The 16,223-nt window shown below is 46.6% G+C and overlaps 3 protein-coding genes across 3 annotated transcripts; all 3 read left to right on the top strand.

Moving 5' to 3' along the window:
• The first annotated feature begins 3,064 nt into the window (after positions 1-3,064).
• Positions 3,065-7,117, top strand: AGABI2DRAFT_225348 (plasma membrane H+-transporting ATPase). Its single transcript, XM_006463443.1, has 7 exons — positions 3,065-3,324; positions 3,381-3,403; positions 3,466-3,651; positions 3,703-4,115; positions 4,178-5,761; positions 5,815-6,142; positions 6,199-7,117. The coding sequence occupies exons 1-7, from the start codon at positions 3,201-3,203 to the stop codon at positions 6,520-6,522; spliced, it is 2,982 nt and encodes a 993-aa protein (XP_006463506.1). The 5' UTR covers positions 3,065-3,200; the 3' UTR covers positions 6,523-7,117.
• Positions 7,118-8,908: 1,791 nt separating this feature from the next.
• Positions 8,909-12,655, top strand: AGABI2DRAFT_73577 (hypothetical protein; the record flags this gene model as incomplete). The annotated part of the gene is made up of 16 exons (XM_006463442.1): positions 8,909-9,239; positions 9,285-9,465; positions 9,514-9,702; positions 9,756-10,054; positions 10,109-10,225; positions 10,280-10,626; positions 10,683-10,826; positions 10,852-11,046; positions 11,102-11,230; positions 11,299-11,443; positions 11,516-11,625; positions 11,682-11,813; positions 11,872-12,005; positions 12,087-12,172; positions 12,233-12,342; positions 12,401-12,655. The coding sequence occupies 16 exons, from the start codon at positions 8,909-8,911 to the stop codon at positions 12,653-12,655; spliced, it is 2,904 nt and encodes a 967-aa protein (XP_006463505.1).
• A 1,360-nt stretch (positions 12,656-14,015) lies between these two features.
• On the top strand, positions 14,016-15,687 carry AGABI2DRAFT_225342 (hypothetical protein). The gene is made up of 4 exons (XM_006463441.1): positions 14,016-14,205; positions 14,268-14,331; positions 14,389-14,968; positions 15,030-15,687. The coding sequence occupies exons 1-4, from the start codon at positions 14,038-14,040 to the stop codon at positions 15,499-15,501; spliced, it is 1,284 nt and encodes a 427-aa protein (XP_006463504.1). The 5' UTR covers positions 14,016-14,037; the 3' UTR covers positions 15,502-15,687.
• The last annotated feature ends 536 nt before the right edge of the window (positions 15,688-16,223 follow it).

Genomic DNA, 16,223 nt, shown 5'->3' with positions numbered 1-16,223 from the left:
GAATCATAACATCTTCCCCCTCTCCCTTCAAACTGCTCACTGGCATCGTGGTCGATATACGCTCCGAATGGTCATCATCATCTGCTGACCATATTTCGAAACATCCGATGAACTGGACCAATCACTTCTGGCCTTGAATGATATACGTCACGGTGAATGGTACCTGCTCACTTAGGAATATCCAATGGTGAGCCTCTTGAGCATGGAAGATAAGATAAGTTGATTGCCTGGGAATCAGGCCTCAAATAATATTCCAACAATAGCACTACCGTGTAATCAGCCACGGGCCTGCAATATGCAATGATGTGCCACTCTTCTGAAATTCCTTGTGTCGGACCGTCGATGCTGGATAACAGTGTACACAAACTCCACTCTTGCTCAACCCTATAAGATTAGGTCTACTTACCGCGGTTCGTATCCCACGCCTTGGGAGCAACTTGATGAAACATCACTTCTCGAATGGAAAGAGTTCCTTTAAAAGATATCTATCGCTCCAGGGCTGATTCCAAGAAGTCCGTCTGAACCCGTCCGAATGAGTATCGAGCTCCTTCAATTCAGACTTTCGTTGACTTCTAGAAGCACGCAACGCCGCCAACTACTTTCGACGGTTCGACCCCTTATTTGTACTTGTTCGGGAGCGCATTCGCAGTAATCGTCATTTCCAGGTCATTTTCATATAAACACTCTCAGGGTCTCCAGAGCAATCATAACATGTGCATGATGTAGAAATTGGCGACGCTTCGGCTAATATCCGAAGAACAAGGGGGTGAACTATATATACAAGCGAAGTGCTATCCAATGGCATTTCATGCTACGGCACTACTAAGTACCTGTACATCCGAAAGTCATGGCGTCGTGTTTGCTTCTATCAACCAACCAACTGCATTATAAATTATTCCGAGAGCGTGTCTCAAGAAGCCACCGCTGTGATGAGGCTTGCGGTGTTATTTTCTGGGGTACAAATATTGATAAGGTTCAGTGGGCGGTTTCCCGAATCACCGAATCACCGCTAAACACTCAATCATATTGGAATTGTGCACAGTTCCAACGCCAGTCATCATCCTGTTGGCTGATTTATCGGTTGGCTTCCCTAATAATAATCTGAACTTTTCCGTACAGAAAGTCCCAAGGCTATGACACTATTGAGTTTCGCCGCCACACACTGCTCCGCTTTTCTTGGGGATCAAGGCTTGGTACCTTAGCATAATTATCTCATCAGCCTAAACACTCCATGTGCACATGAGGTTGACTTCGTGAGCGGAGTCCTATTATTTCGGGATATACAATGATGTACAGCTATGCAGGTTCCTTTAATCGATTGTAGAGCGTCAGCTTTTGAGGACAATCGGTTCCCCTTTCGCCGATCTACATCCTTGAACACGTATCTTAGTGATGGCCGTTGGTTTAAGGACTAGCGGGTTGTTGCAGCATGCGCCCCTTACTTTGTCCACATTTCAAGGCACGGGACTAGTGGAGCAGGCTAGTAGGTTGATATAACGACGAGATTGAAATGAAGAGGGGGCATGTTGAAGTTTGAAGTTTGAATGATCAACGTCCACTTGCAATTCCTGATTTCTCTCATCGAACACCACTTGAATATCTGTTTCGTATGTGTTCATGACTTACTAAAAGTCCGATGTGTTTAGTTTGGCTAGCGGCGACATTCGAACCGCTTTAACCGCTAGTAGCGAATCCCGTTTCTTACCTTCTCAAATTCCGAACGTCTGAATAATCGCAAAAGAGAGACCGATGTGCCGATGTATTGTATAGACTACCAACTAGTTGGCGTCAGCAGTGCATATATGTATCATGAATATGATTTCTCGTTTTATGTTGCGGAAATAGGGTATTACCGGAAAAACTTTCAGTCACGTGCGTAAACCAACTGGTCAGTTCAGTCAAGGAGTTTGACAGCACTAATGTTCTCGGCTATTTCATGTCTGTAACCGAAAGATTTGTTGGATTTGAGGGGGCGTCATCGTCGATTAACGACTAGCACAATTGTCCTAGTCAAGTCCTTGTCAAGATCTCATAAGTCTCGGCATACATAAAAATGATGGCGGGCCGTGTTACTTATCGAGCTGGTTCGGCAACAGGTAGTCGCCGAATGTCTTCGATCAAATCCGAATTACTTAGAGGTTGGCAGGAACAACAATATCACACTTGTTCTAGTTCTACGAGCTCACAAGACTGCTCTTTGTCTCTGGAGCAATTTTCAGGATTAGATGCCTTGGGATTTACTTTGTAGTGCATTGACGTTTGATCTCACATGACATTCACGGAAGATTAGAGCAGAGAACGTAACGAAAGAGAGTATGTAGACGTCATTTATCTCATGTTTCTTCCACGATGTAAGGAAGCGGCCAAAATGACACATACGTCTCCTGACGAGGCTTCGATTCATGGCAAGTTTATGCTCATGAAGGTCGTGGGATGGGAGAACTGTGAAATTATCAGGAGGATGGATCATGTTCGTTACCAGCGATATCCATACGATGTGGAGGAGATTGTTGGGGACGGCCAGGGAAAATTTTTTCGAAGTGTTATTGAAAAAAGTCCAGACGACGCGAATAGCAACGGAAAATAATTTACGGGGGGTAACCATATGCCGCGGCACGTTCGGCATGAAGGCCCGATATCGCTTGATCTTAACAGTCACCCCAAATGCGGGGTGGGTGCTGGTGTGCCCCTCCTGGTGCACCCGAGAGGTTTTGCTAGGCAGTCTGCAGAAGAGCCAGTGAGAGTGAAATAGGATGCCATGCCAGCTGCGGCTGCTGCCCGGAATCACGCGAAAGGATGAGGGATTATGGCCGCTGGCGGACTCACAGTGGTCTGTGCGGCTCGGTGCGGGTTTTCTGCCTGTTGAACGAGATGGCGGGTGCGGAAATAAGCAACGGAAGGGGGCTACCGAGGCGACCCGAGAGTGGGGATAGAACGCAGCGCAGGCCGAACAGACCAGTTCGCGCCGAGTCCAAGCAGATCGGGCTTATGGATCTGATTTGTATGTGTTTGCGCATTCGATCATTCTCTGTGGGACTGGATAAAAAGCAACATATCGTCCGCCTCACACACCCCTTCTCCTCTCCACCCACCGCCATCCAAGTCTACCCAAGGTCTTATTACTTGGTTGACCGTCCCAGCTGTTCCCTCGGAAAGGGCCTTTGTCCACCCCTGCGACCTCATCTCCCCCATTCACCACCATGTCCAATGTCGAAAAAGAGCCAGGCCCACAGGGCACTACTCCTCCAGAGCCAGAACCCCAACAGCCAGTAAAAAGGAAGAGAGAATACAAGGATTTTGGTGAAGATGAGGAAAAGCCGACCCGTACGTTTTTTTTCTACGCGTCTGCCCGTGACACGTCGCTTATGTTGCCCTATCAGATGCTAATGTTGATATGTCGACTGTTCGTCTATTTTGTCCCTCACCCTGTCCATAGCATCATCTAATGTCAATCTTTCTGTTTAGATTGAACTTAAAGCCGAAGATCTTTATGACAAGGAAAAGGTCGATCTTGAGACCATCGTCATCGAGGACGTCTTCAAGCTCCTTCAGTGCGACGAAAATGGTCTCAGCCCAGAAGAGGCGGTTCGTCGTATTGAGCTTTTTGGTCCCAACAAACTAGAACAAGACGAGCAAAACGCATTTCTTCAGGTATGAAAATTTTCTATTTTCCGACTTCCGGAGATTGACCCCCCATTTTAGTTCCTGAGTTTCATGTGGAACCCCCTCTCATGGGTCATGGAAGCTGCTGCTGTCGTTGCCATCATCCTTTCCAACGGTGAACATCGTGCCCCTGACTGGGAGGATTTCGTTGGTATCGTACTCCTTCTATTCATTAACTCGGCCATTGGTTTCTACGAAGAACGCAATGCCGGAAACGCTGTCAAGGCCCTTATGGATTCTCTTGCCCCGAAGGCCAAGGTCAAACGCAGCGGCTCATGGTCAGAAATTGAGTCATCTGACTTAGTTCCTGGCGACATGGTGGCTTTCAAAATTGGTGATATCGTTCCTGCTGATTGCCGTCTTACCGAGGCCATCAATGTATCGATTGATCAGGCTGCCCTCACTGGTGAATCCCTTCCTCAGGCCAAGAAGGCCGGAGATCAGTGTTTCTCGTGAGTTTTGCTTGAATGTTATTCGTTTTCTTCTTTTTCTTTTCTGACGATCATCCGTATAGGGGCTCCACTTGTAAACAGGGTGAAGCGGAGGGTGTTGTTATCGCCACAGGCTCGAACACTTTCTTCGGTCGTGCTGCGTCCCTTGTCGGTCAAGATGACGACACTACTGGTCATTTGCAGAAGATTCTCGCCCAGATTGGAGCTTTCTGTCTAGTCACGATCGGTATCTTCGTGATCGCCGAAATATTCACTCTCTACGCAGGCTTCCGCTTTGCGTACCGCCGTGGTCTTGACAACATTCTTGTCCTCTTGATCGGTGGTATTCCCATTGCCATGCCTACCGTGCTCTCCGTAACACTCGCCGTCGGTGCTCAACAACTTGCCAAGTATAAGGCCATCGTTACCCGTATCACTGCTATAGAGGAGTTGGCCGGTGTCACCATCCTCTGCTCCGATAAGACTGGTACTCTCACTACCAACAAGCTTACCATTGACCGCAACACCATCCGCACCTACGGTCCATTCTCCGCAGATGATGTTGTCCTCCTCTCTGCCTATGCATCTCGTACTGAAAACCAGGACGCCATCGACGCTTCCGTAATTTCCGCTCTTGGTGATCCTTCCAGGGCTCGTGCTGGTATCAAGCTTTTGGATTTCAAGCCTTTCAACCCCGTTGATAAGCGTACCGAAATAACTTACCTTGAAGAATCTACCGGCAAGCTAAAGCGTGTAACCAAGGGCATGACCGGTATCATCATCGAGCTTTGCTCTCGCAACAAGACCGACGACGTTGAGAATAAGCTTGAGGCTGACGTTGAGGAGTACGCTAGTCGTGGTCTTCGTGCCCTTGCTGTTGCGTATGAAGAACTTGACGGTGATAATCCAGAGGCAGAGGGTAACGGTTTCGAGCTTATTGGTCTTCTCGCTATCTTCGATCCTCCTCGCACCGACACCAAGCAAACTATTGATGACGCTCTAGCCCTTGGTGTCAAGGTTAAGATGGTTACAGGTGATCAGCTCGCTATCGCGAAGGAAACTGGCCGCCGCCTTGGTCTCGGTGACCACATGTACCCCGCCAAAGTTTTGAAGGATGGACCTGCTGCTGGTGGCCGACACGCGTCCCTTGATGATATGATTTTGGATGCCGATGGTTTTGCTGGAGTCTTCCCCGAGCACAAGTATGAGATTGTCAAGCGGCTCCAAGGTCTTGGTCACCTTTGTGCCATGACTGGTGATGGTGCTAACGATGCTCCTGCCCTTTCACGCGCCAACGTCGGTATTGCTGTCGAAGGTGCCACTGATGCTGCTCGCGGCGCTGCTGATATCGTCCTTACGGAACCTGGTCTCTCCACTATTGTTCATGCCATTCGCCAATCTCGTATCATTTTCCAACGTATGCGCAACTACTCGATCTACGCTTGCGCTGTCACCATCCGTATCGTTGTCTGTTTCGCCATCCTTGCATTCGCCTATAGAATGGACTTCCCTCCTTTCATGATCCTTATCATTGCTCTTCTCAACGATGGTACAATCATGACTCTGTCTGTTGATCGTGTGCTTCCTTCAATGCACCCGGATAGCTGGGACTTGATCGAGATTTTCTCTTTCGCTATTGCGTATGGTCTCTACCTGACTGGTTCCACGTAAGTCTTTCGTCGTATTTCAGTAACTTGGCAGCTCATTTTTTCCCCCGCAGTGTTGCCCTTGTCAATATCATCATGGAGACGACTTTCTTCCAGGATAGGTTCGGCGTCAGGTTCACCAATAATGCATATTACCCCGCCAACGCGAACGATCCCCAAGTACACATGATTGTCTATCTTCAGGTTGCCATTATCTCCCAAGCACTTATCTTTATTACTCGTTCACATGGATTCTTCTTCATGGAGCGTCCATCCGTTGCCCTCCTGGCCGCCTTCTGTATCGCTCAACTCGTTTCTTCCATTATTGCCGCCTACGCTGACTGGGGCTTCAGCGCCATTGAGCCTATTTCTGGTGGATGGATCGGTATTGTTTGGGTCTGGGTAAGTTTTCCTTGTTCACTAATGTAAGAAACCTTTGTTAACGTCGGATCTCCTAGAACATCGTCTGGTTCATTCCTCTCGATTGGATCAAGTTCGCTATGAAGGCTACTGTCATTAAGAGCATCCGTCGCCGCCGCGAGAACAAGCTTGCCAAAGAAGCTGCTCATGGCGTTCCGCTTACGCTCACCACGTCACGTGCCACCTCTATGCACGAATCTCTATACTCTAATCGTGTTAACTTCATTAAGCGCGCTGCCCGTCGTGTTGGACTTGGCGGCAAGGTTTCCGTGCAACCTGAAGAACTCCAGCGTTTCAGCAGTATTCAAGCTCAACGTGTGGGAGCTACTCTCGCTCGCAATCCTAGTCGCACACCCGCATAAAGGTCCTAATTGGATCAACATCCCTTTTATCATTATCAGCAATCTCTCGTTAATCGTTTATCACGCATCGATCTAAAACACATAGCCATTTGTATTTACCTAGACCTTCCTTCGACTCTGGGCATCCCGAATGCCTGCAGTGTCCATTTCTCTCCTTGCATTATCTCCCTTTTCATGTTTTTCGAATACCCCTCTCTTGGAAACATCGGAAATGGTCTATAGTACGGTGTCATGGTGTGTGGTTTTGCTGTATGTGAAATCGATTGCTCGGACGTGTTGATCCTTTTTGGAAATTTCTTTATTATCACCCCTTTCTTCATCCCGCAACTTCGTTACTCTTCACAATCCAATCCCGCTTCCCCTGCCTCTTGCATTTTTTCCACCATGTCCAATAATGTTCACGCTTTCCTCGACGTTGCCGATTTATCCTATCATGACGGTGTATGACACTTGTTATTATTTCCCTTTATTCTTCCCGTCGAAAGCATCATATTTTGTTTGATGTTGAACATATTTTGTACTCCTAATACCTTTAGCGTTTCAAAAGCAGCGAGTACTTAGCACAAAAATTGAATAGAAATTTCTTATATTTTCATGGAATGTCTGTCATTCGCTTGTTGAGCTGATTGATAACTCCAGAGTTGTGAACTCGGTTAATGCATATGTCCGCTGATCAACCCCACCTCAACCCCAGATCAGCGCACAAGTACTGATCGGCTAACGCTAGGCTAACCAGACGTGGCTTCTGAGGTAAGGGTCTGTAAGGGCCATCAGTTTGCTTTGTTTTTCCAAACCGTCGGGAGCCCCGAAACCGCTGCATGCGAAGCCCATCGAACTCCGAAACTTCTAAAACTCGTGTTTCTTTCTTGGCAGGAAATCTGACTTCTATACGCAAAAGAGCCTGAGAATATAAGACTCTATTCCTAGTATGTATGATAATACCTCCATACTTGATCTAACAAGGCTTTGAAGTTCTAAACCACCATTCGAACCCATTGAAACCATGAGAAACATCGAGAACGTTGTGACTAGTATCACTTTTCACCGATGTCGGCTGGGTTAGTAAGGCCGAAAGTAAGGGTCAATGCTAAGTCCCTTTGACTGCGAGAGTTATGTTTGCGGATTTAGAGATCTAATTCAGTGAAGTCTTTAGGTGAAAACAGGGTGCCGATACACAATATTGACCGTGACACGGCATGAACGATTTTCTTCTCATTTGTTCCGTAATTAATTTCAGTGGCCAAGGCGACGGGGGGGAGGCAACTGTGATCGCCTGGTGTTTTATGTTTGCTGATCGGAGGTGAGAATTCGTGGCTTGCATGAGCGGAGAAATGAAGGCGAAAAAGCATTTTCGAGGGTTATCTGGTGTTATTATTCGAAGGCGGATGTCTTAGATATTAAAATAGCGCATCGGCGGCTTTTTCCACGTACTTGATGGCTCGTATGACTTGTTCTGATATGATCGTGGCCTTTATCTCAGAATTTAATCGCCGTAAAGGGGGAGATACAGCTAGCCTCCTTACGAACAATGGCAGGGAACTTGTCAGAGCCAAGAACGCTTAAATTACTGCCCCAAAAGCATGTTCAAGTAAAGCCCGACAAACCTTTCTGAATAGAATGAGACATTGGATGATATCCAATGAATGGTGGTGCTTAGAAATGGAGATCAGTTGTTCATAGTGAATGGTCGCTGCCACATGTACACTGCCGATAAGCAAATACTTATGTAGGAGTCGTTATCAATTGAAATCGCCACCCAATCTAACTGACTTGGCGGGTTACCCCGAGTAGAATTGAACTGGTATGCATTTCCTTACCCTAGTCCAGTTCACTTCAGGTGGCGTATTGAGATTATGTTAGGCGAGGTATTGACTTCTTTTTTTCGTCATAACACTGCAGAGAAGATTGAAAGGCGGCTGACCCACGGCGTGTGGAGCCTAAGATCAGGTAGATATGGAAATCCAAAACCAGTATTGTTGAGGGGGTTTGAGATGTAGCGACTGCCGGGACAAAGAGGGTTCGAAATTGTCCATGTCTCGACAAAAATATGTACCATCAAAGCGGGTCTTCAGCTTAACTTCAACTTTCAAAAATTTAAGCTTCAACTTAGACTCAAGAGTCAAGGGACTGCACGTCCGTTTCTTGAGCCGGGCTTGAACTCGTCTGTTGTTTCGGCGTATACATAGAACCACCGTCGCCATCCCATCATATTTTATGTCAATGCCTGTTTTTTTTTTTCGATAGCACTGCAACTCTGTAAAATTTGCTCGTATCCATTGAAACCCATTTCTTTCAAGCTCTGCCTCATACACGGTGCACGTGACTGTTGCGGCGCGTCGCGGCTGACGATCAAAGTTGACTCTCATTAAGCGATCTCCACCACCAAATGCCCGGGAAATCTAAGCCTAGACAACAGGACCAACGCACAAATCTAGAATATCTCTCTGCCACAGTTCCTAAAATCTTCGAACAAGTCCAAGTTTCTGTTGCAAACCATCAAAAAAACTGCGTCGCCCTTCACAAGATTCAGTCAGATGCCGCGCGCTTCTGCGAGGACGTCGACAATGGCAATAGCATCAAACTCACTGGGGAAAAGATGTTCGAAGAGATGGTTCAATGCATGCTTTTTCATGTTTTGCCCTTAAAAAAGGGAACGACCACAGCGGATCGAGTTGTCAGGTTTATCGGCGCATTCATAAAGTTCATAAACGAAAAGGGTAAGTGACTATCTGCTTATTGGCGGAATCTTAATGGCATTTCAGACGCCGAGGATAAGGCTAGTCAAGGTACCATTGATGTGGACGACGAAGATTCTACTGCCACTCGTTTCACGGCCCGACTCCTGAGATTCCTCCTGAAGGGGATTGAAGCAAAGGACAAAAATATTCGCTACCGTGTACTTCATGCCCTGGTTGAAATGGTTTCTCATCTCGGTGAAATTGAGTGAGTTTTTAATAAGCTACGGATAGCAAATGGTTCTGATGGTGGTAGTGAGGGAATGTACAATGTCTTGCGTGATGCATTGCTGGGCCGCACAAAGGACAAAGAAGCAGTCGTTCGTACTCAGGCTGTGATAGCTTTCGCTCGGTTATGTGCCACAGAGACCGATGACGATCTTGAAGGTGATGAAGTTTCTGCCGTCGATGTGCTTCTGGAAATGTTGGCGCACGATCCATCTTCGTGAGATAAAATCAGTGTCTTTGCCATGGTTAATTTGCTTACAAGTTCTATAGCGACGTTCGCCGAGCAGTACTCCTCAATCTACCTATCACTGCTCTCACCATCCCCCATGTCTTAGCTCGGATGCGTGATACCGAGCCGACTGTCCGTAAAGTGGTTATTTCCGGCATTCTTGACCCTAACACCACACAAGGCGATGATTTTAAGGTTATGGGACCAACACATCCTCGTGCACTCACAATTTCTCAACGAGAACAAATTGTTAAAGATGGACTGGGTGACCGCGACGAATCTGTTCGTCGAACGGCGTGGATTTTGATTGGAACCTGGATCGATGTGATAAACGTCTCTGGTGCCAAAGCGGAAAGTCAAGAAGTAAAGCAGGAGAGTGTTCCAAATGTCGAAGAAGGAGTGCTTTCACTCCTTACACTCTTTGACCTTGGCCAGGACACTGTTGCTGTAGATGCCTTGCTGAAGGTGTTCGCATGGCGTCCAGATATCTTTAATAATATTGTTTTCGGCGGTATGTGACGCCAGTTCCAAACCAAGCATCTCGAGCACTCACAACTATCATTAGATGATTATTGGAAAAAACTTGACCCTGAGCGTGCATTCCTAGCCCGTGTCTTTGTCGACCACTGCCTTGCTATCAAAGACGAGAATAGGCTAGAGGCTGTTCTGCCAACTGTCTCGAATTTGGCAAAAACTATCAGCCAATCTTGGAATACTCTCAGTGAAGCTATACAGAACTTCAAAGATGATAAACTTGTACGAGATTTTGATGAAGCTGAACTCCAAGATAGGGAAGATGATCTATGTGCCAAGCAAGAAGTCCTCGCAGAACTACTGAAGATGGCCGTCAACTTGGATTACAGTGACGAAAGTGGTCGACGGGTGATGTTCCCACTCATTCGTGAGTTGTCAGTTTCCGCTTCTCCTGTTTTTAGGTTGAAATAGTCTCAGGTGAGATGACATCGAAGGAGAGTCTCTCGGAAGCTTTGGTTGGACATTGCCTGGATGTTTTGAGGAAGCTTACTCAGGATGAGAAGGACCTTATCAGGATCGTTGTCGAGATCATTTCTGACTTGAGGGACCCGTTCTTGGACGAACCAGAAGAGCCCCCTGTGAGCTTCCGTGCGCCTTTCTGAGCAAATGTTTTTGACTGAATTCCGAACCCTCAAGAACGACCCCGATGCAAGTCTTGCGGAGACGCCTAACGTTACGCCTACGCCCAAACCTCGTCCGCCTCCCCGAGAGAAAACGGACGCCGAGAAATGGCAGGCGCTACAAGTAGATTGTCGTTGTTTGGTGCTTTCAATCGCCATGCTAGAGCGAGTCAACACTGTAAGGCTCTCTCGTCTACAACAAGCTTGAATCATGACAGGTCACAATTTCTTAGACCTTTGAAGAAAATTCAACGCTTGAGGGTTTGATGCGCGATTTGATTGTTCCCTCTATACATATCAAGGACGCTCATATCCGCGAGAAAGCATTCATCAGCTTGGGACTCTGTTGTTCGATCGCTCGGGTGAGCTACTTGGTTTCGCTCGCGCCGTTGTTTTTGTGTGTGCTAAAATGTCACTTTCGCTTTATTAGAAACGGGCATTGAACTCGGTTGATTTCTTTAAAAGTCAGATTGAGAAATCTCCTGATAAAATGAGGCCAAGCTTGTACAAAATCATTTTCGATATGTTGATGGTACATGATCTGGCTTTCGCGAGGTCGGTCCCTCAGAAGGTTCGTGAATTAATTCCATGGCTGTCTTGCAAACATAGATATTCAAAGAACGAGAAATAGGTCACGGAGATCACAGACCAGTTCTTGATGGAAAGGTTAACAAAAGAAAAAGATCCCCAAGTCCTTGCGACACTTTGTCTTGGGATATCCAAACTTGTCCTCGCCGGTATAGCTCGTGACGTTAATGTAATTTTCTCTACATCCAGGTCCTGCATGACAATGGCTAATGTTGTATTTTCAAGGCAGTAGCACAATTAATGTTCACTTATCTCTCACCTGAGACATCGGGAAACCAAGAACTACGTCAATGCTTGACTACATTCTTCGGTGTGTATAGTTATTCCTCTGTCGCAAACCAGAAAGACATGATGGGAGTAAGACATCTCATTTTCTGAGAACGCAGTTTTTGCATGACTAAAGCTGTTTTCATAGATCTTTCTTCGGATATTTTCGGAGTCGAAGAAGACGCGAGCTGACTTGAAAAATGACGAAACAATGATTACACCTGTGCAACTTGTTGCTATGCTCGTAGATCTGACTGACCCGAGTCGGCTGAATAGCGCTGTGTAAGTTTTCTCATTGTACTTCGATTAAGGTGCGGATGATTGATGCCTTCCCAGGACTGCCAATGGTCTTGCAAACCAGAGGGACACTGAAGAGAACGATTCTCTGCATCTCCGGCTTGCTATTGAGATCTTGAAGGAATTCCTGAAACCAGAGTTTGATTTTGACAGTTCGTGACATATTATCTTCAATTTCAATCTCAGAGATAGTACTGAACGCTTATTCTCAGAGGACGATAAGAAGATTCTTTCCCAGGCGCTTACAAAACTCCATGTTCCGGATACTGTCGATGACAAACTTATTCGTCAGCTAAAAGTATATTTAGACTGGGTGAATATGGTACGTTGTCGAGAAATTCCCAGAAAATGTTTGACCTCTCCTGATTATTTCGTGTTAGCGTCGTCCTTTGAAAGATCTTACCAGTCGCAAAGCTTTAGCCAAATTCGATGCTCTAATTTCCAAGAAATTCGAGAAGCAGCTTGAACTCAAGGAAGAAGAATTACGGAAACTTGAGGAATTGCAGGATTTGTTTGATTTCTTGGATGATATCATTCCTGAAGATGATGATGAAATCTTTGATCCACCCGAAATTAGGACGAAAGGAAGAAAAAGGCATGTGTATTTTCATTTTTGGCAGCGACACGGCGTCTGATCGGTATGAGGTTTTAGAAGATCTCAGAGTGTTGATAACGCGACTACTGATGGTAGTGATGGCGAAACTCCTTCACATGAGAGTGATCGTGGTAAATTGCGAGGGAAAAAGTGAGAATACTGCTCTTTTGAGATTATAATGAGTTTGACACATGGCTGGTTTACAGGAGGAGACGTGTCTCAGGGGAAGACGATGCTCCCGAATCGGAGGATCAGGGAACTCCTCGACCGCTGGTGAAGAGAAGGGTAATGCCGAAACGGGCAGCGTGCGTGCCTCCTCTTCAACCTCTAATCCTCTTCAGGAAAATAATTTGACATATCTAAAAATACCGCAGAACTGGAAAGGCCAGCTTTGACCCTATTGTCTTAACGGACAGCGAGGATGAGAAACTTGAAGTTGTGCCTAAAAATATTAGTAACCCATCTTCGAGAGCGTACGTGTTTCTTTCTCCTTCATATCGGATCTCCGACTTATGTTTTCTACCTTGCGGTTGGATAATAGTAAATCTCGCAAAGTCAAGGAGGAAGAAGCAGAGATAGATAACGATATCGACGAGCTCCTCGGACCATTGCCTTCGTCACCAGATAGTTCATCCTCGTTGACTCCTGTCGAGGACTCTCATATCGATCCCGATGAAGTGAGAGAGGAAGAGGATGGGGAGGAGGATGAAGTGAACGAGTTGTTGGTCGAGGATTGACACGTTTTTGAAGACGCTGATGTGAAGACTAAGAAGATTGTTGATTTTTTCTGGATTTGAGTGCCATATCTTTTAGTCATGTCAGGAACAGTGTATGATCTTATCCTAATTGCTTCTGTTTATTAAGTCCGATATTCCTGTATTATGATCTTCGATTTAATTTTGTTATTTTTCGCCCAACTCCTCTGTGTTTACAACCTTCGAGAATTGAAGTGCTTACTGTTTACGTCGACGAGGCAAACACGTTCCATGGTACGCGCTAAGAGTCAAATGCAGCCTGATATTACCTGGCACTGGCCTACTTTGCTTGTCACCCGCCGCGTTCATTTGCTCTCCTGTAAAGCACACTTTAAATCCTAGACATCTAATTGTCAAGTCGGCATAAAATACCCAAATAGGGAAAAAATGTCCGTGCGGCATGTGACAAATGTGGGCCGAGGCCGACTCGACACTAAGGTATCAGATCACTTGACATCCCATGCCGGAGGCCGACTTGACAGTTAAATTTCCCTCCGTGCTCATGATGCAACTATCACTATAAATTAGATCATGCAATCTACGGAACGCGGCCATCCGGTCGCCAGTCGAGGGCTACTTAAGCGAGAGACACCCCGCAATAATCAACCTTATCACAATCCCCAGTCGAGGGCTCTAGATAATATTCCCAACTGCAGCATAGCTCACAATGTCCCGAGCACTCTATAGCGCTCCTGCACCAGGGGTTTCATATTTCACGCCCCATCAGGAACGGCCTGCTGGCACCGCCGTCGTCCCCCAGCCAGATGGTAGACCAATCCCAACCCTTTTTCAACCAATCAAGATTCGTGGCTCTAAATTTCAGAACCGTATATTTGTTGAGTGTCCTCAAGTCTAAAGGCGGACGAAGACTGATACATAGTGTTTTGCCACCGTCAGGTATCGCCAATGTGCCAATATTCAGCGGAGAATGGTTTTGCAACTGCATGGCATATGGCTCACTGTAGGTGTTTTATTCTCTCACAATTCGACTCGATTCCCATCCTTTAATTTTTCCCAGTGGGTGGAATTATCTCCCGCGGCCCAGGCCTTTCGCTTGTGGAAGCCACCGCGGTTGTTCCCGAAGGCCGAATTACCGGAGACGATCTTGGTATCTGGTCCGATGCCCATATCGAGCCGCTCGCCAAAATAGTCGAATTCGCTCATTCTCAATCCCAAAAGATTGGTATACAACTTGCACACGCCGGTCGCAAAGCATCCACACTTCCTCCCTGGTTAGCTTCTACCAATGCGCTGGCCTCGGCCAGTCCAGAGCAACGTGGATGGCCGGATAATGTTTGGGGTCCGAGCACAAAGCCATTTGATACGACTTATCCTCAACCAATGGAATTAACGAAAGAAGGAATTCAACGAACCATCGAAGCATTCAAAAATGCTGCTGTTAGAGCAGTCAAGGCTGGATTCGACGTCGTGGAAATTCATGCTGCCCATGGATACCTTTTATCATCATTTCTTTCTCCCTCGAGCAACCTTCGAACGGATGAATATGGAGGCAGTTTCGAGAACAGGATTAGACTTTTACTCGAAGTTATTGACACCGTGAGGGCCACCATCCCAGAATCGATGCCCTTGTTCGTTCGGTAAGTAATATCATTCAAATACTAAATGTTCTCCCCTTGAAACAAGCATTTTGGTAATTAGATTTTCCGCGACGGAATGGTTGGAAGAAGTTGCACCCAACGAACCTCAGTGGAGGGTCGAAGACTCGGCGCGGCTCGGAGTGATACTTTGTGAGCACGGCGTGGATTTAATCGATGTTTCAACTGGTGGGAACGACCCACGCGGGGCGGGCTCACCGGTGCGTCAACGCATAGTGGCAGGAGAAGCGTATCAAGGGCCCCACGCCGCCGCTGTAAAAAAAGCTGTCGGAGATAAAATTCTCGTCTGCGCTGTCGGAGGACTAGGTAATGGTCCTCTCGCTCAGCGATTGTTGGACAACGGCACAGCCGATGCCATCTTTGTTGGAAGGGGGTTCCAGAAGAATCCCGGGCTCGTGTGGGCTATGGCAGATGAATTGGGGGTTGAGATTTACAATGCCAACCAAATCGAGTGGGGTTGGCGTGGACGCGGAAAGCGAAACCGTGAACAAGCAAGTACAACAAAGGAACAGTGATTAGATGAGGGTGGTATGGATACAGTTTTGCAGTCGGATGGTTTTCTCAGTATTTGCAGCTTTATTACACACGTCCTGTTTTAGCTGATCAGGAGAGAGCCGTAAACTACCCAAAAGCTTATATATTAGTTCAAACCGATTGTAATAGTTCCTACGAACATACCGCACAAATTATGTTGTAGTCATAGCTCAATGGTGCCCCTCTACATGCCCCAGAGTCTTACTAACATTAGACGGATTCCGTGACATGCTCAACCAATTATTTCTCCGTCCTACGCTAGCCTCACACCTGTTGTACCCTGCATTGAGGTCACCGGCGCTTGCAATTGCACGTTAATCGCCATCTTAGTTACGCTACCCTCTGCAGACCGAGAGGGATTGCAATCACCCAGAGTTCCTAAACGTGGAGAAATCTCCCTTAGGAAATCTCGGACGCGAGGGTGGTGGCAAATCCATCACTTGTATCATCAAGCCTAATATCCCAATCGAGAAATTCACTTTCCAAAAGCAGTTATTCTAATTCCTCGTCCTCGATCGATATCTTTACGCCTTCGAGCTCTGCTTGTCCGGAGTCATTCTGTAGGATAACATACGCTTAATAACATTCTTTCTCCTTCTCGCACTAAATTTTATATCTACTGGCGGCCATTTGTTTAGGTTAAATATGACTTTGTTTAGATGACTCGGTTGTTTGTCGCATAGGGATATTAAAGCTCGCCTTT

Source organism: Agaricus bisporus (assembly GCF_000300575.1).
Source record: "Agaricus bisporus var. bisporus H97 unplaced genomic scaffold AGABI2scaffold_8, whole genome shotgun sequence".
Taxonomy (NCBI): domain Eukaryota; kingdom Fungi; phylum Basidiomycota; class Agaricomycetes; order Agaricales; family Agaricaceae; genus Agaricus; species Agaricus bisporus.
Note: the sequence above shows the minus strand (reverse complement) of the source record. Positions and strands in the feature narration are given on the sequence as shown.